The sequence below is a fragment of the Mauremys mutica genome, chromosome 16, assembly GCF_020497125.1.
Source record: "Mauremys mutica isolate MM-2020 ecotype Southern chromosome 16, ASM2049712v1, whole genome shotgun sequence".
NCBI lineage: Eukaryota > Metazoa > Chordata > Testudines > Geoemydidae > Mauremys > Mauremys mutica.
In genome coordinates this window covers 1,288,337-1,313,248 of record NC_059087.1, presented here as the reverse complement: position 1 = coordinate 1,313,248, position 24,912 = coordinate 1,288,337, and the positions used below count along the sequence as shown (strand labels likewise).

The 24,912-nt window shown below is 38.8% G+C and overlaps 1 protein-coding gene across 1 annotated transcript in view; it reads right to left on the bottom strand.

Moving 5' to 3' along the window:
* The window catches only part of PITPNB (phosphatidylinositol transfer protein beta), a 74,747-nt gene that overhangs the window by 19,009 nt on the left and 30,826 nt on the right, over positions 1–24,912 (bottom strand). Inside the window, exon 8 of the mRNA XM_044990224.1 lies at positions 8,003–8,080. Within this exon, the coding sequence (XP_044846159.1) occupies positions 8,003–8,080 (78 nt within the window). The remainder of the gene's footprint in view (positions 1–8,002; positions 8,081–24,912) is intronic.

Sequence of the window (24,912 nt, the reverse complement as noted above, 5' to 3'; positions counted from 1 at the left end):
TGAATGTATTTTGTATGCAATATAAATACTTGATTATACAAGAGATTCCTTAATATTCATTGAAGCTCAGTAAACCAGGCCCCATGTATTAGAAGGGATGGAATCTTTGATGCAAAATAGAACACGGGTCACCATTTTGAAGACAGAAAAACATGTGATAACCCCATAACAGAATTGTTGTAACTCTGGTGTATACCTATATAACCGTGATAAGGAACCTATTTTTCAATCAGGTTTTCTTTTAGAGAGACAAGTGGATGAGGTAATATATTTTATTGGACCAACTACTGCAGGTGAGAGATACAAGCTTTTGAGCAACACAGAGCTCTTTTTCAGTTCTGGGGAAGGTACTCAGGCTGTAGTGTAGACAGAGCCTATGTTGGAATAACTCATATCACTCAGGGGTGTGAAAAAGCCATCCCTGAGTGATGTAAGTTACACCGTTGTACGAGCTCATGCGCACAGCGCTAGTTAGTTGGGGAGCTTCTCCTGCTGACAGCTTCTGCCGCTCGCAAGGTGGTTTTATTATGCAGTTGGGAGAACTCTGTTGGCAGAGAGCATCTTCACCAGAGGTGCTGCAGCAGCACAGCTGTCTTGGTACAGCTGCGAGGCTGCAGCACTGTACCTACAGACATGGCCTCAAAGTGTCTCAGGGTGGAATACATTGTTTAGCATCATCAAACAGTGGTGTGCTGTGGTGTCCAGGATGTTGATGCTAGGATGGTAGTGTTCTAGACTAGAGTTTAATGGATGGGTGATGGTGTTAAAGTTGTGGTGGAAATCTATGAGGGAGTTTAGGTCGTCTCTCCAGAGGATGACAATATCTATGCATCTCTGGTATACCATTGGTTTTGTGGTGCATTTGTCTAGAAATAATTCTTCAACGTGATTTCTTCTTGCCTGCATGGGCCATGTTATAACATGATTACTGCAAGTGTGTTGTGGCCCAGTGTTCAGTTATTTTTGTAGCACAAATGCACCATGACTAGCTGATCAAAATGCTAGGCACTTACTGTGGTAACACTTTACAAATAAAACACACGACACCTCCAAAGAAATAGTTCTAACATTCAAACTAGTGGCTTCTTGATGAGAAAGCCATTTTTGCTTGATATTTTAAACAATCTACAGATAAAAAAAGAACTTAAAGCAAAATCTCTAGAGCAAGCACTAAATAAATCCTTACTCCCTTGATGCTCCTGACTTCAAAGGTAAGATTACTCAATCATTTAATGTTCAACGGGAAGCCAAATATCAATTCACAACATTTCATTTCATGTTTTTCACAAGATATTTAAATTAAGTTCATGAAACCATCTGCAAACAGAGAGACCATTACATCAGAATGTAGATATTTTTTATTTCAATGAATATTTCATCATTTCTAAGAAGCTTGATAAATCCAAACGGTCTTAGAGTGCAAAGCCAAAGCCTGCTGTAGGAATTATTAATGCAGGGATATGGGCATCGGAACTACTGTGCCTTTGAACATTATGAGAGAAGAGTGGGATTCTTTTTAATGTCATCAGTAATACTGAACACTGTGCACTCTTGTTTGAAAACAGCTGAGATGTAGTTGGACTAGTAAATACAGTTAAATCAAATTTCCAGATAACTCTATACTAAAAGGTGGGCTATGAGCATTCTTTGAGGAAAGGGGGAGGAGGTAGGAGATATTGCTCCAGACTAAGAGCGGTACATCAGAATAATGTTTCCACCTCTTTCTGAGTTTCACTGGGACACGGAATACTACAGATTACTGGAAAGCACACACAGAGGATTGTTTCCACTTTGGTTTTTCTACAGTGCCCATCACTGTAGAATCTGAGGCCTTGGCTACACTGGCGCTTTACAGCGCTGCAACTTTCTCCCTCAGGGGTGTGAAAAAACACCCTCCTGAGTGCAAAAAGTTACAGCGCTCCCGCGGCAGCACTTTGAAGTTGCAAGTGTAGCCATACCCAGAGTGCTGAACAGGATGCTTAGATCTGCACGCTGACCTCCAAGAGGATTCTACTCTTTGTCCACTTCCTAGAGCCTGGTTAAGCTGCGTTAATATAAACTAGGCTGACCAGACAGCAAATGTGAAAAATCAGGACGGGGACGGGGTGGCGGTAATAGGAGCTTATATAAGAAAAAGGCCCCAAAATTGGGACTGTCCCTATCAAAATCAGGACATCTGGGCACCCTAATATAAACACTTGTTATCATGGGAAACTTTTGCAAAGAGGCCCTGCCGCACGCTCAGAAAAAAACAACAACAAAAAACCACAGTCAACCCATAGGCCCACTCTACTCTTCTCTGGTAGCTGGTTCCACCAATTTCCTCAATGAATGGAAAATGTATCCACCAACACTGTTTTTCTTCCTTGACCCCTGAAGGCAAAGAAGTTACTTTCTTTGTACATTGTTGATTTACTAAAAGGCATCTTAATCCCTTGATTCTATTGAGGCTACAGAGAAATTAAGATGCAAAATCAATTAATTTTGAGTGACGCACCTAATCCTTCTGTGCAAATCCAAGTCACTAATTGGCTGTGAACACCTATCCACATCCATGATTCATGGTAGTGGAAAGCCCTTGCTGCCAAGTTACACGTTTACACTATAAGGCTAGTTTGATTTTTTTTGAAGTCACCATATCTTTCCTCCTGGGAACAGCAAGCAGCCAGCGTCAATATTTTAATCCCTCAAACCAGTGTACAGAGCATCAACTGCTGAAATCCCTCTCCCATGGAGTCCCATGTACAAGCACCCATTACTGGGCCAATAAGCTGCTACAACAACACTGAGACAAACACAGGCACCTTTGCAGGGTCTGCACAACCTGACTGTCAGGGGATCCACTCTTTCACCATGCTGGAAAACAGCATATACAGCCACAGACACTGCCACCAGCTCCCATTAAGTAAGCAACTTAGCCTTACTGTGTCTTTGAGCTCTTTAAAGCCTGGTTTACACTTAAAACTTGGGGCAGTTCATAACGCTCAGAGCTATTACTTTATGCTGTCTGCAGACTCAAGTACACTCATTTCAGATTCTGATTATTTGCAACCAAAGACAGGAAACTTAAAAATGAAATCTTGGGACAATTATGCAATACATTTCTATAAGAAACGTTCATTCAGCTGAGGCCAATTCATCATACCATACACAGACCATAGCATATAAAATCATATCAATGTTTCACCCCAAATCTCACCTCATTTAAACCACTGTCATTTGAACTTTCTCTTACCCAGGACATGCAACACCACAGGACACAAGCCTCAAAACACCTGAAAACTTAAGATAACTCTACCATAAAGCCATACCCACCTTGGTTGAGCTTCTGTGCTCAGCCTCTAGCTGAAATATATTTTTATCCTTCTATTCTAAGGCTGCTTCAGGGGATGTAAGCTACCCCCAGATGTCAAATTCTAATCACAGAGGGCTTGACCTCAGCTTCTGAGATGAGCAACTATTCCAAGAAAGATGGGAAGCTACCCATGCTAGATCAGATTACTGGTCCATCAAGCCCAGAATACCACTACTAGTAAGGCAGCCACAACCTGATGTTTCAGAAGGCAAAAAAGACAACACTGTAAAGCACTTTGCTCACTATACAACGCAGAAGGAGCTGAATTATGAATCTCTGCTTCTGTGAGAAGATTTCCAAGGCAAGTCTGTATCTCAAGAATGAGACATGGGAGCCACTATGCTACTTGGATGACCACTTATCAAGTTATGCACCAAAATAATGCCAATAAATTAAGCCTGTCTACACAGAAAGGTGACACTAATGTTAACAGAGCTTTTAAATAATTTAATATTTCTCTTTACAAAACAACCCTTTCCCAATATAAAACTAAGAGAAAAGCTAAAACTCAATCAACCCAGGCATGATTTTATTCTTAAACTAAACATGTGAACAAGCAGCTTGTTAATGCATTTAAGACCACCATTATGATAGCTGTAGCCATGACTACTGAGACACACAGGCCTGAAGGCTTTGCCTTGAATCAAAAATGTGAGTCAAGTTACTTTTTAAATCACTCTCTCATCACTATGCACACAAGCCACTTGATAGGTTGACTCCTAAATAATGAAAAATATGATAGACACGTATTCCAAAGGATAAGTGTGTATATGTATCAGAACCAAGAGTTCAAGAACCCAAATGCACACCTAAACAAGGTATATGATCTCTCATCTAAACTCATAAATTAAGCACCAGCATAAGCAGCTCTATTGCTGCAGGGGTCTCAGTGAACTATAGCACTATGAGTTAGGAGTACCAGATACACAACAGGGCAAAGATAGGTTGGGCTTTGCTTTCGTTCAACTGTTGCCTTCTTTATTTTCATTTACCAGCACCTTACTTTTTCCTTCCCTACTGGCCACTTCCCTCTTATTTTTATAAATTCTTCCTACTCAGCTCCTGTTAGTCCAAGGAATAAGTTTCTTTGGACAACAAGGGAGTTAAGAGTCTGTTAATGACATAGTATTAGGGCTGCCGATTAATCGCAATTAACTCATACAATTAACTCAAGAAATTAATTGCGATTAATCACAGTTTTAATCGCATTGTTAAATAATACCAATTGAAATTTATTAAATATTTTTGGATGTTTTTATTTTTTCAATTACACCACAGAATACAAAGTGTATACTGCTCACTTCATATTTTTATTACAAATATCTGTACTGTAAAAAAGAAACTATTTTTCAATTCACCTCATACAAGTAATATAAGTGCAATCTCTATCATGAAAGTGCAACTTACAAATGTAGATTTTTTTGTTACATAACTGCACTCAAAAATGAAAATGCAAAATCTTAGAGCCTACACGTCTACTCAGTCCTACTTCTCGTTCAGCCAATCGCTGAGACAAACAAGTTGGTTTACATTTACGAGAGATAATGCTGCCCACTTCTTAATTACGTCACCAGAAAGTGAGAATAAAGTGTTTGCACAGGACTTTCGTAGCTGGCATTACAAGGTATTTACATCCCAGATATGCTAAACATTCATATGCCCCTTCATGCTTTGGCCACCATTCCAGAAGACGTGCTTCTACGTTGATGATGCTCGTTACAAAAATAATGTGTTAATTAAATTGGTGACTGAACTCCTTGGGAGAAGAATTGTATGTCTCTGGCTCTATTTTACCCGAATTCTGTCATATATTTCATATTATAGTAGTCTCGAATGATGACTCAGCACATGTTGTTCATTTTAAGAACACTTTCACTGCAGACTTGACAAAACGCGAAGACGGTACCAATGTGAGATTTCTAAAATAACTATAGCACTCGACCCAAGGTTTAAGAATCGAAAGTGCCTTCCAAAATCTGAGAAGGATGAGGTGCGGAGCATGCTCTTAGAAGTTTTCAAAGAGCAACACTCCAATGCGGAAACTTCAGAACCCGAATCACCAAAAAAGAAAATCAACCTTCTACCGGTGGCATCTGACTCAGATGATGAAAATGAACATGCGTCCGTCTGCACGGCTTTGGATTGTTATCGAGCAGAACCCGTCATCAGCATGGACGTATGCCCCTCTAGAATGGTGGTTGAAGCATGAAAGGACATATGAATCTTTAGTGCATCTGGCATGTAAATAACTTGCAACGCCAGCTGCAACAGTGTCATGAGAACACCTGTTCTCACTTTCGGGTGACTTTGTGAACAAGAAGCAGGCAGCATTATCTCCTGCAAATGTAAACAATCTTGTTTGTCTGAGCAATTGGCTGAACAAGGAATACAACTAAGTGGACTTGTAGGTTCTAAAGTTTTACATTAAGAACATAAGAATGGCCACACTGAGTCAGACCAAAGGTCCATCCAGCCCAGTATCCTGTCTACCAACAGTGGCCAATGCCAGGTGCCCCAGAGGGTGTGAACCTAACAGGTAATAATCAAGTTATCGCTCTCCTGCCATCCATCTCCACCCTCTGACAAACAGAGGCTAGGGACACCATTCCTTACCCATCCTGGCTAATAGCCTTTAATGGACTTAACCCCCATGAATTTATCTAGTTCTCTTTTAAACCCTGTTATAGTCCTAGCCTTCACAACCTCCTCAGGCAAGGAGTTCCACAGGTTGACTGTGTGAAGAACTTCTTCCTTATTTGTTTTAAACCTGCTGTCCATTAATTTCATTTGGTGGCCCCTAGTTCTTGTATTATGGGAACAAGTATATAACTTTTCCTTATTCACTGTCTCCACACCGCTCATGATTTTATATACCTCTACCATATCCCCCCTTAGTTTCCTCTTTTCCAAGCTGAAAAGTCTTAGCCTTTTTAATCTCTCCTCATATGGGACCCATTCCAACCCCCTAATAATTTTAGTTGCCCTTCTCATCTCAAAAAAGATACACTGGCATTAGAAAAGGTTCAGAGGAGACCACATCTGTACGCAGTATTCAAGATGTGGGCGTAACATGGATTTATATAAGGGCAATAAGATATTCTCCGTCTTATTCTCTATCCCTTTAATTATTCCTAACATCCTGTTTGCTTTTTTGACTGCCGCTGCACACTGCGTTGACGTCTTCAGAGAACTATCCACGATGACTCCAAGATCTTTCCTGATTAGTTGTAGCTAAATTAGCCCCCATCATATTGTATGTTTAGCAGGGGTTATTTTTTCCAATGTGCATTACTTTACATTTATCCACATTAAATTTCATTTGCTATTTTGTTGCCCAATCACTTAGCTTTGTGAGATCTTTTTGAAGTTCTTCAGTCTGCTTTGGTCTTAACTATCTTAAGCAGTTTAGTATCATCTACAAACTTTGCCACCTCACTGTTTATACCCCTTTCTCCAGATCATTGTTTTATTTTTGAATACAGTTTTTTTTTTGGTACATTTGTAAGTTCAACTTTCATGATAAAGTGAGCACTGTACCCTTTCTATTCTGCATTATAATTGAAATCAATACATTTGAAAATTTAGAAATCAAAAAATATTTCAATAAATGGTATTCTATTATTTTTTTTAAATTGCGTGGATCATTTTTTTAAGTGTGCAATAGCCCTAAATAGTATAATAGGATGCATAGTGCTTTGCAATCATGAAAGGTGGCAAGGTCCCAGACTACAGAACCTTGCAATGTAAAATGAGATACACAACAACAAAGGATCAGGAGGAAGGACAATGGGGCATGCAATGCTGAGGGAAGCTGAGTGATGGAAGGTTTTGTAGCAGTAGAGATGGTTAGGTACCAAGACGAAAACTCTGGAAGGCATGTTGGATTCTTTGATCAGCCAGTATAGAAAATTTGCCTCAAGGAATCCACACACAGTCCCTAATACGTTTCTAATATCATTTTGATGCAGAACCAGGGAAACTCAGTGAACCAGCATATTTTTCTGCTTACCAACTTGTGTAGTAAATGTTTGTATTTATAAAATATGACATCCAGATAAATCAGCCTCCCAATAGCACCCCTCCAAATACAATTAAACAAGGGTCATACAAGGTAAGAACTTATTCTTATGATCTCTTTTGAGAAAATTAAGTTAGCTACTCATCAGATGTAACCAGGGATTCTTCAAATTTAAACACACAAAGTTACTCCCAATTATAGCTTCTTGCAGTCTAAAACTACTTCAAATGGCAAACCACGGACAATATCTTTAGGACAAATGATTCACATGGAATTCATTGTAGTATGAAATTCAGCTGTGTATTTATAACAAAGATGTTCGTACTTTTTTCAATATAACAATTTCGTAATTAACCTTATGATCCCAAAAGGTTAAATCACTGTCTATTTTTAACATTAATACAGTATTTTTGTTATAGTGACAGACTGGGTATACTTTGTTCACTAACATAAGAAATGCACTGACTTTCTTTAACTGGATTTGAAAAGGAAAAGAAACTAAAGTATATTCCTATCAACTCAGTGTTAACTAAAGCCACCACCAACTCCTCAAGGCCCTCAAGAGCTGTCAAATGTTTTACTTTCTGCTGATGAAGACTTTGTAAGGCAGTAAGGTCAGCTCACAATACCTTCCAGTTAGGCCCCAAAGGTCCTCTCTTGGTCTTCACCGACTGAAACAATACTGGGTCCTCATCAGCTTTATAGTCCTGAAAAGAGAAAAAAGCTAGACAGTCAAGGGAAATCTAAGACACCACCACCACCAGTGCAAAGCAGCAAAATTACTGAGCCAAATAGGGATAGAAGGGACCTTGAGAAGTCATCAAGTCCAGCTCCTGCACTGTGGCAGGACCAAGTAAACCTAACCCACCCCCCGACAAGTGTTTGTGGAATCCCTGTCATTGGAAGTTTTTTAAAAACAGGTTTGACAATCTCCCTTGGAAGCCTGTTCCAGAGCTTAACTACCCTGAAAGTTAGAAAGTTTTTTGTTTGTTTGTTTTTTTAAATACCTAACCCTAAACCTCCCTTCCAGCAGATTAAGCTCATTACTTCTTGTACTACCTTCAGTAGACATCGAGAACAAGTGATCGCCTTTTTTCTTTTTTTTTTTTTTTAAACAGCCCTTATCATACAGTAACTCCTCACTTAACGTCCTAGTTATGTTTTTGAAAAATGCAACTTTAAGCCAAACGATATTATGCAAATCCAATTTTCCCGTAAGAATTAATGTAAATAGGGGGAGTTAGTTATCCAATAGGCCAATACCCAGTCAAAGAAGAAAATTAGATTGATTTGGCATGATTTGTTCTTGACAAATCCATGCTAGCTATTCTTTATAACCCTATTATCCTCAAGATGTTTACAAACAGATTTAATAATTTGAGCCAGTATTCTTCTGACGTTCAGCTGGCTAGTCTACAACTCCCCAGGTCCTCTTTGTTCCCCTTTTTAAAAGCAGATACTATGTTTGTTGTCCTCCAGTCTTCTGGGACCTCACCTGTCCTTCATTACTTCTCAAAGATAATTGCTAACAGTTCTGAGATTGCATCTGCTAGTTCCTATTGTACCCTATGATGAATTTCATCAGGCCCTGCTGACTTGAATACATCTTATTTATCTAAATGTTCTTTAACCTGTTCTTTCGCTATTTTGGCCTGCATTCCTTCCCCTTTGTTCTTAATATTCATTGTATGGAGTATCTGGTTGCCATTAACTTTTTTAGTGAAGACTGCAACAAAATAGGCGTTGAACACCTCAGCTTTTTTAATATCCTCAGTAACTAGCTCTCCTTCTCCAATAAGTAGCGGCCCAGCACCTTCCTTTGTCGCTCTCTTGCTTCCAATATAGTCAAAGAACCGCTTATAGCTATAACTCATTTTGTACAAAATCAAAGGTAGACACTATCCTGGGTCCACAGAGTTAACAATCTGAATTGATAAAGTAAACACATCTATACATGCACTGTTTTGAGTTATAATTATTACGTAACTATCAAATTTCCACAACACTCCCTCAAGCTAGTAATCACACATTGGCTGATTTTTTGTAGACATTATGGCAGAAGTAAGTTTATAATATTTGAGAGGGAAGGGGCAGACATCCAGTGCTAAGCCATTTACACTACCCTCAGATTGTAAACTGCTTTGAACAGTTCACTTTAAGCAAGAGCACAGAACATTTTTCCACCAACTTACACAATATAGAAAAATGCCAAGCAACTAAAATTAAGCTAAACAAGACCAAATGTGCTAAATGTTTACAAGCTATAATTTACTTTAAGCATTTCTATAGCCTTCATCTTTGTAGTATCTGAGCAAGATATTCATTAGGAAGTTAGGACTTCCTAGAAACCACAGGGACAGAAGCTATCACCAACAAAATGCCTGACAGCGAGAAAGGAAAAAAAAAAATAAGTTGAAGTAATAGCTAGAGAAAACAAGTGTGAAGAGACCATTAGGTCCATGCAAAATGGGATGATACAAGCACTCCTGGAGTGCTGAGCACAATTTTGGATGCCGATTACAGGAAAGCTACTCAAGGTCAACTATCGAGGATACATTTTGAGAGAGGAAAAATCTTATAGATGCATACTGAAAGTGAGGGCAGGGAAGCAAGAAGAGCACAAGACTCCATGAGACTTAGTAGCAATCTTGTCATGCAAATCTAATTTACCTTCAAATAGACTTGGCAATCCAGTCAACTGACTGCCTATTATTTGACTCAAGTCAAATATTCCATCAAGAATGTCCTTAGATAGGTGGCAGCCAGCTTTTTTAATCACATTGTGGTGCCTTTTGTTAGCAAGCCTACTTAAATGTCTTGGTCACTCACTTTACTACATGCTAATGCCACCTGTTGGTAAAATGGTGAATAGAAAGTTGAGCATCTTGATTGGCTGGAAAGAATCCTGTGGCATCTTATAGACTAACAGATGTTTTTGCAGCATGAGCTTTCGTGGGTGAATACCCACTTCTTCGGATGCAAGTAGTGGAAATTTCCAGGGGCAGGTAAATATAAGCAAGCAAGAAGCAAGCTAGAGATAACGTTAACCTCGTTATCTCTAGCTTGCTTCTTGCTTGCTTATATTTACCTGCCCCTGGAAATTTCCACTACTTGCATCCGAAGAAGTGGGTATTCACCCACGAAAGCTCATGCTGCAAAAACATCTGTTAGTCTATAAGGTGCCACAGGATTCTTTGCTGCTTCTACAGAACCAGACTAACACGGCTACCCCTCTGATACTTGATTGGCTGGAATCTTTTAGAACAAACACGGTATGTATCTATATCTTTGTTTGTATACCAGGCCATCAAGAAAGTTCACAAAATACATTATCCAAGTTAAAAAGACACGATCCCTGCCTCCAAAAGCTTACAAGCCTAAACTGACAAGACCTACATAAAAAGTAACTCAGATGGGAACGGAGGCAGGCTCAATCATTAAACCTGTTCCCCCAACACAAATGGGAAAAAGATGTACAGCTATTAACACTGTCCCTTAAACAAACGTATCATAGATATAAACCCTCCAGACCTCCCTCACCGGAGCAAAACAGTCAGCCCACATTAAATGCCCATGTAAAATAAACCCCCACTCCTCCCCTCTCAACAGAAATCCCCTTCACAACTGCCCCTCCAGACCACACTTGGCTGAAAATATGAATATTTCCATGCTAATGAGGGTTGACATATCGCATCTCTGTATAGATCCCTCCCTTCCTGCTCTGTTCCTCCTGCTGCTGCTGCTTACGGTTCCATTGTGGTTGCTGCAACGAGGAGAGGCCAACTGACCACCTCACTCTCCATATGATTTAGGAGTCTAAGCATCCTGGGAGGGAGGGGCCACATGCCTGAAAACATTTTGATTGGTTGGAATCTTTTGGAACAGCAGCAGTTAGAAACAGAACTGAATGGCTACTGGTTGATTAGATTAGGAAGTATCTCTTGTATTACAAACAGCATTCCAAAAGTAGCGAGTCCTTAACAGTGACAAATTATGCAGAGTTGGGGAAGCAAAATCATTTGTATGGAAATTTTTTTTACTAGATACGAACATGGAAAAACTAATAAAGCTAAGTGCAAGTTCTGTTCTTCTGAGTATGACAGAATGGAGAAACACTTGTTGAATTCTTGTGACATGTCCAGCTACTGTTAAACAGCAAAAAGTGAAAATTGGTTGGCATCAAAATTTGTTTGCTTTTATACATTCTCTTTCGTCCTCAGCATCATCATGAAGCCTGGATTCTTTAAATTAAGGTGGTGATATGAGTGGCAATGAAAGTGAAGCCAATTCAATTTCTTAATCTTCTAATAAGAATTTTGCTACTCCATCTGCTTCAGCATTGAGAACTCCTACTCCTGGAACATCTTCAGGTGTTCATTAAATTGGTTTTAAGAGGTTTTTGGATAGAATGTCCCATGACCGGAAAAACAAACTTGACTGTACATTTGCTAGATGAATTTATAACAGCAACACATCATTTCATGTAGTCAAAATTCCTTATATACTAGATTTTTTTCATAAATTGTGCCTAATTAAAGTACCATGTAGGAAGTAGCTTGTAGGAAGTCTGAGTGCCAAAGCAGATGTGTAGTAACAGTTGGCACTCATGTGTCTAGTGTCTGATGGACGGAGCAATATTCGCAATGATCATATCAACTTGACAATAAATAACTTCACAACCAGTGTTTTCTCAGGTTTTGCATTGGAACGCATAATCACCTCACAGCCCAATATATTGCTGACCCGTTTACAACTACACCTCTACTCCGATACAAAGCTGTCCTCGGGAGTCAAAAAAAATCTTACCGCGTTATAAGTGAAACCGTGTTATATTGAACTTGCTTTGATCCGCTGGAGCGTGCAGCCCCGCCCCCTCGGAGCGCTGCTTTACCGCATTATATCCGAATTCGTGTTCTCGGGTCGCATTATATCAGGGTAGAGGTGTATTAACAACTGGATCCAGGGAAAGTTGTTAACTTAGGGTTAACTTCTGACCAACAAGGCTAATATGAAATACGCTTGGGCTTTGTTGATAAATGAGTAGCCACATCGTCTGTATTCTGGATGTGAGGCCCATATGACGACGCTTTTCATTGGTTATTAAGACCAGACAACTTTTTCATCACGTGTCAAAAATGAAGAGCATTTTCAAGTTTTTCAAAAACAAAAACAAAAATACTAGCAGCCATTTTTCTGCATCACTTAGTATTTTATCTATACTGAGGAAGCTTTGTCATACTCAATGGGTACCTATTAAATGTCTAAAATCTTCAAATATGCAAGAAGTCTCTTCTATTAGCTGATGCTGAAGAAGAGATGGCTGGGTGTTACCCCCAAGTCAGCAGACATTCTTCAAGACTGTCTTTTGGATGCAAAATTCTAAATTCATTTCATTGCTTGAAACCATAGCTTAGTCCATCCCAAATATGGAAAATTACAGTTCTACATTGTCTGGTGCCAAAAATGAGTTCCTGAACATTAAGGAACATTTATGAGAACACTGAACACAGTTCACTTAAAAATGCTGAAGAAAAAGATGATAAAATAGTATCATGGGAAAACCAAGCGATCACTCCTGTTCATAATCTTGATCCATGCTTCCAGGGCCAAGACCTGTCTGGTGATGAATTTGATTCAGCTTGTGACTGCAAAGTGGCTATTACAATTTTTAAAGACTACACAAATGAACAAATGATTCTCATGGAAGTAGCCAGTTATAAAGCAACAAGTATCTTACCAAGTTGTAAAACAATGTGGAATGCAAGCCCAGCAGTGTAATCTAAACAGCTTGCTCATTCAGCATAGTGGAAAAGGTTGCATCTTGCATTCTAGCTACAGGAACAAAAATTATTTTAACACTTCCATATACTACTGCATGTGAGGAATGAAAATTGTTGGGGAGTCATCCAGTCAAAAACCAGAAACCAATTGAAGACCTCTACTGCTGGGACACTGGTGACTGTGCATCATAATTTAAGATTAGAGAAGAAAATGACAGAGGAGGAGTTGACTCAATATTCATCAGATGAAGAGGAAGAAGGAGATAATGATGAATTTGAAGATGATGACAAGGATATAGATGAAGCAGTTGAAGCCGATTCAGAAAAAAATAATAACGAAAAAGCAAGATGGTTGAAAAGGAAGACTGAGCTACTGATGAATTTGAAGGCAATGACCACAAAGATACAGATGAAGTAGATAATAATGAAAAGCAAGATGCCTGAAGACTTGGCAGGCTGCCTATGTTGGAAAAAGTCATTAAGTGGATTTATGCCTTTTATAGTTTCTATGTGATTGTTTTGTTTAATTTCATTTCTTTCGTAACTATTCAGTCTTGAATAACATTCACATTTAAATGCTAACTTTACATTGCTAAAAATATTTTTTTTTATAACTTCATTTAATTTTTATCCTACGTTCAAAACAATTAGATACAAAAGTGGTAGACACTATTAAAAAACCCAAGACAAGAAAGAGAGAGAGACAGGAGATATAACTATGACAAGGTAAATAAAGCTTAGTTTATATCATTTTTTAAAAGACTGAGGGGATAGGACTGATGCTTAGCAGGATAAGATTTGTGGAGGAAGAAGAGAGAATTATCACAAAGAAGTTACTGGTATTTCCCAAAGCCTGCCTCAGAGGCTGTTGCACAGAATAATGTTTGCAGTGTTTTCAAGATGAAAAGTGAAATTAAACTATCACCTCTTTTACTGCATCCCTTAAGATTAAAAATGAAGTGTAATCAATCCCTAGGCAGAGACACAGTAACTGAATCAAACAAGTCACTTAATACTAAAATTAGAACACCTTCCTTTCCTCCTTTCTGGAAAAAAAGTTTAAGACAACCAAATATGGGTCAATTGCAGAAAGTACATAGTTTAGAAAAGTCCATTTTCTCTGTGGCTAGATCAGGTCCCACTAGTCAAGAGAATGATCTATTGTATTTGGCACAAACATATAATATAGCACTCAGGATCTTATAAGACAAACACACAGAGTTGTTTATACAAAGTGATGTTATTAACAGGAACTGCCAGAACAGACTAACACAAGAGCCCAACTAGCCCAGTATCCTGTCTCGGAGTGGCCAGTACTGGATGCTTCAGGAAATGTTACCAAAAAATCCATTGTGGACAATTATGGAATAACTCTAAACAACAGTGAGTGGTTGACTTATCCCATAAGGGTTTATATCACTTTAAAATACAAAACAAAAAAACCTGTCTAATGAAACTGCGAAGGTGCCATATAAGTATCTAATCCTTTCTTTCAACCATAAATTCTTAACCTCAGTGATCTCTTCTGGCAGTGAGTGCCACTGGTTAATTACATGTTGCAGAAAAAAAATCTTTTTCCAGTTTTAAATTTCACTGGATTTCCCCTTGATCTTTTATTATAAGATAGGGCAAGTAGGAGCTCCCGGCAGGTCTTCTCTATACCATTCATTCTTTTTGAATGCAAGGCAAAGTTACAATTCAAGCTGGAAATAACAAGCAGCGTATGATGGTCACAACCCTGGTGAGCATTTCTCAACCCATCAGAACCAGTTCTGTTCCTTCATCCACAGGAACTCAAGAGACAGAAGTACTAATTTAAGACTGAAAATTCTGTAGCTGGCATATGCATTCATCTTTCTCTACACAGAAGTTAGTATCATACCACCATACACAGAACGCAACTGCATATTTTATTTTTAAATCTAGAATTCTCCACTACAGGTAGAAGGGAGCTAAAACTAGCTCCACTTTGAAATTTCAACTTCATAGGATCATGGCAGCCTATTCAACTGCCAAAGTGCAGCTAATAAGTAAGACTTGTCTGATAAAACAGGATACAACACAGCTAGTTAAGAATTTTCAGTTAACTATCATTTTATTGGATGGCACGAGATGAGCATTTGCAAAATAAAACAGTTTGTCTCAACTTTTTAGTGGGTGGATAGAAATTTAGTTATGAAGATTTTACAGCGATCATTCAAAAATATAATTAAAAGGTTGGATAAAGAATAGAATGAAGTTTTCAGAAGAAGAAAATCTAGTCAGGTGGGGTTAAAATGTGCTTGGAATAATGCTGATGGTAGGTTGAACGTTTATTAAGGCAGTCTGGTATCCTTCAGAAAAGAAGTGAATATCAAAATATCTCAGCAACTGAAGGAGTTTCTCTCAAATAACTTCACACTGCTTATTTACATAATGAAATTAAAAATACTCTAATTGTGGCATTTTAGGCTGGTCTACACTGGGAACTTCCATCAGCATAGCTATGTCTCTGGGGTGTGAAAAATCCACCTCCCCGAGACATGTAGTTAAACCAACCTAACCCCTGGTGTAGATAGTGCTATGTCGATGGAAGAATTCTTCCGTTGATGTAGCTACTGCCTCTGAGGGAGACAGATAATCTATGCCAATGAGAAAACCGCTCCCATTGGCATAGGTAGTGTCTACACTCAAGTGCTACAGTGGCAACAGTTTAAGTGTAGACATACCCTCAGTGATGACTAATGTATTAAGCAGAGAAACTGGATGAGCTGACAGGATGAAGAGATAAGATGAATTGGGTTTACAAAACTCTTCAATAGCAATTTCAAAAATGAAGTTAGAAAAAATAAGCGTTATTTGTTTAAATATTTTGGTTGTACATTTAAGTCTCTAAGTTAAGCCCTTTTCTGGTTTTAGTCAGTTCTTAATATTCATTTGCTACACAAATTAAAACCATTTAGGAGGTCAGCATCACTGCTCACAAACTTAATGGGAAATCTGTGCTCCTTAATCCAAATAGGAATCATCAAAACGGAAACTAATTAACTATGTGCACAGATCCACTGGGAGCAGAAATTATAGCCCATATTGTCTCATTGTTAAGTGATGTTGCAACATTCTGGATGACGACCTGGTTTTATATATATCGTCAATGCCATATAATAAGGCATATCAGAATTGCGACAAGGATTCAAATCATTTGCATTAAAACAATCCACATTACTGGCAATGTAAAGAAGATGCAAAATTCTTACAGAAGTACACTTTGGTATTTTTATAACCATCTCAGGAGACACTGCTTCTCTTACCTCAGTAATCTATTTCAGTCAAAGCAAGTATTATTCAAAACCTTTGTTTTGGAATACTATGGTCTTAGCTATCAAGGTAACTAGTCAGCAAGTCAGAGTGGCCAACAGATTAGCCTAGAAGAACCTAAACTGTTGGAGTTGGACTTAAACACTGAGGGGTTGCATAGAGTGTCTTGGAGCAGCCCAAAGCCAGACATCCCCACACTGTTCATAAATGTCGTATTGTTTATTATTAGTTATCTATCACCATTGCTTTTATGTCAAAATTTCATCCACAAAAGGTGATGCTCATGTGGCTTTACCTGACCAGAAAATTAAGACAATTTGAAGCCACTGCTCATGCTGTTTCATAAGAGAGGCAGCAAAGAGTCATGGTTAAAGAATGCTGTGCAGTTTAGCATAGAACATGCATAACTTACCACCCTGAAAAGTGGGAGTCTCAAATCCACTTAAAAACCTAGCAGCTAAAACAGTCACTTGTTCCCTGCTTTTCAAAAATAGTGTGTAAATAATCACTACCTAGACACCTGCAATGTTAAGTACCACTTACTAATGAGGCAAACGACTGGGTTGACTTAAATGGCAAAGACACCTAATTTTATCGTTACAATGAAGCCTGACTTCAGCAACCATCCAAAGGACTAGCAAAAGTCTGAACAAAAGAGATGGGTCTATCAACTGGTCAACACTAACTAAGGATATTTTTAAAAGTTCTCAAGAGTGGGGTTGCCTATTGGAGATCCTGCTTAGAGTAGTTTTCATCCAGGTGTATAATAGTTAAGGTACTTTACCAATACTATAGTTAGTAATTGCCAGTGATACCACTTATAACCCCCATTTTGAGAGCTTTAGAATGGAAGTAGGAATTGACCACAACTGAAATTTTACATATGCCTGAGACTAATTTAGATTCTTCTTCTTCCTCATTGTAGAATTCATAAGAGGAAACACTGCAAGGTTGTTAACTTTTAAAACAAAATTTTCTACAAAAAGGTAAACAGAAATGTTTTCATGATTGTATTTTAATACTGCAGTAAGAACAGATGTGGGGATGAAAGATGACTAAAACCACAAATTACTGAAGTACAACTGGAAGTAATGAAATTAAGAAAGGAAATGTTAGGTTGACATCTTTCTAGTAGCCAGGTTAACAAGACTATGGAAGATCATTAGGCTAGAATAGAGCTCAGACAATGCGGACTTGTAGTAGACTACTACATATTTCTTGCAACGGATGAACTGGAAGACTCAGAAGGTCCTCTTCAACCAACCGATATCCATGGAAATTCAGCTATTGCTCATGTGCAGTTACTTTGTACCCCCCAAGAAGTCTCGCTTCTGATACATCTAAACACAGCACATATCAACAAGATAAACTGGAGAAGCTGCTCCGAAGCTATTCTGGGCCACCAAGTAAATACACTTTAAAAAAAATACATGAACATGTATTCAATAGATTGCAACATTTCCTTGTCCACTTCAAGGACACTTCAAGATGCACTTCAAAAACTGCCTAAATACTTCTTTATCCAAAGACAAGGATGGCTCAAAAAAAAAATCAATCTGTTTTCATGTCTAATCACCATGTTTTATAACCTTTCATGAAGGGTATTTTCCACCTGTCTCACTTCTGAACAAAAATGATACAAAAAAAAGTTTGAAAAAACATTAAAAGGCCAAGCAAAACCACTAACCAGACAATTCTACAAAAGTACTCTCAATGGCATTAACTTTGGTCAGAGTGCTTTATCCACCACACTGACAAGCTAAGGAAGGAGCATAACCATTGCATGTTTGCATTCAAAATCTGTGTCAGTTAAATGCATACCCACATATTTAACCCTGAGACTGAGTTACTATGATAATCATCTCAGTATTTGATCCAATGGTAAAATATCAGCCTTCTAAATATCGGAGTTTATGTTCATTTGTGATTTTGCTGGGATACAGCAGTGAAAGTTGTTGCATGTTTCCTTTCTATAAGCATACTGCAGTGAGCAAGTATATTCCTTCATATGAGACAGTTTCAGCATACAGTACGCAACCTTAACTCCCAATTATAGCTGCAAATGAGCAGTAGCATGGAATGAGACAGCCTGCTGGCTTGGTTAATATTCTGTCTCCTTTAGGATCCCACAGGGGGAAGGGAGGATCGAACGTAAAGAAGCCCTTGGCTCACGGTTTATGGTGCTTGCCACCAGCTGCAGACTTCGCATCTCATTAATTATTTTTGAATACTGGGGGTGAAGACAGCTGTAGCCTACTTGAATCTCCAGCTCCTGGGTATTTTGAAGGCTGAATTTGGTATGCACTTTCTGCAATCCTTTGGAAAGAACAAAAGCAACTTTGCTTTGCAACAGAAGCATATTTTAAATGAGTTTCAAGTTACATTAACAGTACAGAAGTGTTCTTATTCTCCAAGTTATTCTGTGTATTTCATGTTTTTAAATACAACTTTGATAAACAATAATTAAACTGCTCGTGTAGTAGGCTGACTGGGTGGCATAGGAGAGGGGACTTGCTAAATAAAATTATATTCAGGGTTGAATAGAATTTAGTCAAGAAATGTTTTGCTCTAGACTATTAATTATTAAATTATGTAAGAATGCTAGCATGTTAGGTTTAGGGATATACTAAATGCATTTTTTTCAAAAATTAAAGTTGGTTTATACTGTCATAAAAGCTATTCATTCTCAAAAAAAAGCAAATAAAATAGAAAGTGAATGAATAAACGCAGATGCACAAATCCTAGTGCTTGCAAATGAGAACATTCTTTGCATTTGGAAACAGCCTGGAATCTCCTAGGATGGTGGTGACCTAAAGTGCTACAAATGTGGTCTGTATACATTCTGAGTGAGCAATGGCACAGGTCACTTCTGGTGCATACAAGTGCCACCAACAGATTCTCCAGTTGCATCAGCATATACTTTGAAGTGTGCTGCTGACCAACAACCCTGGCTGGAAGACTATCCCCACTGCAGCACTAGACTTTATTTAACTAGAATGTTATAAAAATATGTTTTGATATCTACTCACTTCTCAATAGAATTCCTTGGAAAAGTGAGTGTGATCATTTTAAGGAGCCTAATCATATGACCTGTATTTCGTGGTTAGAGAACAGGCTAGAAGAGCATTTATAAAGAAGCCAGCAAATGCACAGAACAATTGAGACGAGCCATTGGAAGCCCAAACAAGCATGGCTAATACTGGAAACAACGCCCATAATCTGGGCCAGAATGCCATATTTAGTAAGGACTTCTCCTGCTGGATAGGTTTGGAAACTACTGACAGAACTGGGGATATTATTTATTTGCATAAATGTTATTGCAATCAGGGCTCCAATGTGCTAGAACTGTACAAACACTTATCAAAAGGACAGTTTCTGTACCAAAGATTAATTACCTGGATTACAATCTACTATACTAGGTGACCAAATACAAGCAAACGGAGGAGGAGGAAGGTTTATGGAAAATAGATCCTGTCAAACTAACTTGGTATCTTTTTTTGATGAGATGACAAATTTGGTTGATAAAAGTGTTGATGTAATGTACTTAGGCTTCTGTAAGGTTTTTGACTTGCTACTGCACAACATTCTGATTAAAAAACTAGGATAAAATTAACATGGCACACATTAAACAGATTAAAAGCTATCTGATAGTTCTCAAGATGTGATTGTAAATAGGGAATTGTCATTGAGTGGGTGGGTTTGCAATGGGGTCCTGCAGGAATTGGTTCTTGACTCTATGCTAGTTAACATTTTTAATTAATAAACTGGAAGAAAACAAAACAATCACTGATAAAGTTTGCAGATGAAAAAATAATTGGGAGAGTGGTAAATAATGAGGACAGGTCACTGACTCGGAGCAAACAAGATCACTTGGTTAAAAATGCATGTTGTTTACATGACTAAATGTAAAAGTACATATCTAGGAACAAAGAATGTAGGCCATACTCACAGGATGGGGGACTCTATCCTGGGATGCAATGATTGAAAAAGATTTGGGAGTTGTGGTGGATAATCAGCTGAACATGAGCTCCTACTATGATGCTGTGGCCGAAAGAGCTAATGCACTCCTAGGATGTATAAACAGGGGAATCTCGAGTAGGAGCAGAGAGGTTATTTTACTTCTGTGTTTGGCACTGATGTGACCGCTGCTGGAATACTGCATTCAGTTCTGGTGCCCACAATTTAAGAAGGATGTTGATCAACTGGAGAGGGTTCAGAGAAGATCCAGGAAAATGATTAAAAGATTAGAAGACATACCTTATAATGACTTAGCTCCTTGAGTCTATTTAGCTTAAGATAGAGAAGGTTAAGAGGTGACTTGATTACAGTCTATTAGTAGCTACATAGGGAACCAATATTTCATTAGGGGTTCTTCCATCTACCAGAGAAAGGTATAACATGATCTAATGGCTGGAAGTTGAAGCTAAATACAAATTCAGACTGGAAATAAGGCATAAATACTGAACAGAGAGAGTAATTAACCACTGGAACAATTTATCAATTGTTGTGGTGGATTCTCCATCACTGACATTTTTTAAATCAAGATTGGATATTCTTCTAGAAGATCTACTCTAGGAATTACTTGGGGCAAGTTTTGTATAACAGACCATACGAGGTCAGAATGGATGATCATAATGGTTCCTTCTAACCTTGGAATCTATGAAGGTGGAGGATGAGATAGAAGTAAAACCAGCATGTGGCCACCTGCCTAGTAGAATAATTCAAGTCAGATAAACACTAAACTTAGAAGTATAAAATCAATTACCATTTCAAGTTAAATTTGCAGAATCATCAACTATACCAAATTATTAGAAGCTAATTATCAGGAGACCTGTGACAGTCATTCTTCAATAGTCACGTGATCAGAACAGTGAACCCTCTGAGACTTTTAGGGTTTTTTAAAATCTTCAAAAAGGATCAGCTGAGAATTTTAACAGTTAAGATTTGCGCACATATAGACTTTAGAAGACAGGCTTTGGGAGAGGGGGAGAAATGACTGTTTATTACTATGTTTTTAATTGTCTCAGTTTCAATTATCTACATAAAATATGCAATTATGCAGCACCTTATGTGGCGCCTTATAGACTAACAGATGTATTGGAGCATGAGCTTTCGTGGGTGAATACCCACTTCGTCGGATGCATGTATAAAAAGAGTTTGAAGAGATTTACATTAAAGGAGGGACAAATATGAGACATAAGGATGTACAAAATAATAAATCGTACAGAGAATGTAGTTTGGGCACGGCTATTCACCATTTCCATAATACAAGGGCAAGGGCTCAGTCAATGACATTGAAAGGCAGAAAGTTCAACATTTTTCCCCCTCCAGGGAGTAGGATGTAGAATTTGCAAACAACTTTCCTTCCTATTCTCCAATTTCTTGTGGCTGTCTATTATGAGTTCACAGGTTATAATGAACTACAATATGAAGACCAAAATCAAGACTCCCTCCCTGAGCCTTGACCTAATGAATATCTGCATTCTGACATCACCTGACTTTTAGGCAAATTCAGAGTTGTATCTTAGGCTGGCAGGTAACGAGTCCTTTGTTGGGGAGACAAGTTCGACACTGTAGGGTATACTGCAATATCCGTCTCACCCCACATCTACAGCAGAACTTACAGTCGGTGTTTAAGGCCAGAAGGGACAACCAGATCATCGAGTCTGATCTTCTATATATCGCAGATCACCAACACCCGCACACCAAACCCAACAACTGAAATTAGACCAGGTATTACAGCCCATAGGAGAACAGACTATAATGTGCTATAGGGAGAGGATAGGAGGACCTCCACAAGGGCAGGAAATTGAATAAGTAAGATGTATACAGATAACCCTGGCAAGTTATCTGCATCCCATGTTGTGGAGGAAGGCAAAAAATCCCTAAGGTCACTGACAATCTGACCTGGGGGAAGTTCCTTCTCCACCCCACATATGGTGATCAGTTAGATCAGTGGTTCTCAAACTCAAGGGATAGAGAATTCCCTCACCACTTCCTTGGGTAGTTCACACCTAACTGGAATGCATAGGAGCAATCACTCGAAGAACTGATATTTTTCCTGCCATAAAGGCATTTAAACATTTTAGTCAGTCACCTCTCAGTCTTTTTCGAAAAGCTAAACAGATTGAGCTCCAAGTCTTACTGTAACATTTCTCTAGCCTTGAAAAATTTGTAGCTCTTCTCTGCACATTTTCCAATTTTTCCATATAATTGTAAGGTTGACACCAGAACTGTACGCAGTGTTCAGTACAGTTTCATCAATGTCATATACAGAACTAAAGTCACTTCCCTTCTCACTACTCTCCGGTTTCTACATCCGAGGATTGCATTAGCCCCTTTTGCCACAGCATCACACTGGGAGCTCCTGTTGGGTTGATTGTCCATTATGATGCCTACATTCTTTTTAGAACCCCTGCTTTCCAGAATAAAGGCTCTCATTCTGTAAATACTGCCTGCATTCCTTGTTCCTAGATGCATCACTTTGCATTTGGCAATATTAAACACATTTTGTTTGAATGGGACCAGTTTACCCAGCAATCTAGATTGATAAATAACAGAGCAGTCTTATACTGCATTCTGCCAACCTTTGTGTCATCTGCAAGTTTTATCAGCAGAGACTTTATATTTACTTCGAGATCATTAAGTAATATTACATCTATACAGTTACCTTTAGCAACCAAATTTGTAATCTCAAATAATGAGATCAGGCTTGACAAGACCCATTTTCCATAAAATGACATTGAGAGGTGGTATCTCTTTCTTTCTATTAACTGCCAGGGGGGCAGTCACGAAGGAGGGGGGGGTGGATGGGGCGGCGGGGGGCAGTCAGAGGCAGGGATTCCAGGGGCAGTCAGGGGACAGGGAGAAGGGGTGGTTGGATGGGGCAGTGGTCCTGGGGGGGGGGGGGGACTGTCAGGAATGAGAGGAGGGGTTGGATGGGGCGGCGGTGGTCAGGGAGCAGGGGAGTGTGGATGGGGCAGGGGTCCGGGGTGGGAGGGGGACGTCAGGGAACAGGGGGGGTTAGATAGGGCAGGCCACGACCCCCTTCCCTAACCGGCCCTCCATACAATTTCTGAAACTCAATGCAGCCCTCAGGCCAAAAAGTTTGCACGTCCCTGCTCTAGAGCATGCTAACATAGTCCAACAGAGTCCACACAGAGCAGCTGGAGCACAACGAGAAGCCTGTGGCCTGGGCGGTGAACCCAGAGGCACCCCAACCCATTCAAAATTGTCATGGCTTGCCCAACAGACCACATTGGCCAGTCTGCACAAGTGCCACAGGGTCAGTGGGGAAGACTCCGCCTCCAGAGATGGCATCACTATTTGCGGTGTTCACTGGACACAAGTGGTGGTGAGTGACATAAGTGTGTGTACATGTATGCACACTTGCAAAATTACTCTAATTCAAGTTTAAATCTAGTAATTTTGCAATTTCATTTCAAAATCAGGAGGATTATGGAAAATTAGCATGCTAGCTCAGCGATGAGAAGGCTCGAATTTGGTTGTAGAACTTTCATAGACAATTCACTGAGGGGTAGATGGGCTGCAGTTCCCCACCCTACTATTAAATGCACAGCATTGCAACAAACACTATGAGATCCACTTCTGACATCATCACCACCAAGCTGTGGACCGGAAGAGATTTCATTACTACGAGGTCTTCAGGTATGTGAAAAGAGTCCAGAAAACACAATTTACCAAAACAAGCAAAAACTCCACTACAACGATGGAAAAAAAAACAAAACAGTGAACCTGAGATCTTCTTGTTGGAAGGAAAGGAAAGGATAACTATAGACCAAAAGAAGTATGTGATCCCTCTAATGCTATCTTTAAGTCTTCAGACAGATTGCTAAATGTTCATGAATTCGGACACTGAAAAAGCCACTTATTGAAAACAAGCATGTAATGAAAGATTTTCATAATCCAACATCCAATATCCTTCTCCCACAAAATATTTTTACAATGAAGAGCACACTTTGCTGAAAATACAGTGGAGTTCACTGACATCTTTATAGAAATACTGTACATGATTCTTAATGTTAAGGAGAACATCTTAAAAGAACAAACTTTCACTGTAACTAGATCATCACTTGTGCATTCAGGCAATTATCATTTATTTATTTATGTATGTATGTCGGTGTTGTACAATAACATTCAGCTATCTAATGTGTTTGCTAATAAGTTCTTTAAAATGTTCAAAAATTGTGAAAGCTAAAGTCAATAGCTGTACTTGTGTCAGTAAGATCTCCATGTCAACACAGAGCACTGCCTTCAGCAAAATTGCTACTTCACAATTATAACTTAATTTAAGGTATCAAAACTAAAGCAACAAATGTTCAAACAAGAAAAAGCATATTTAAAGGATTAGTGCTATAACAATCCATTCTGGGTAAGGCAGAGGGCAGATTCAATCAATCAGTGGTTGGATGATCTATCAACATGCAGATCTGAGGCTATGT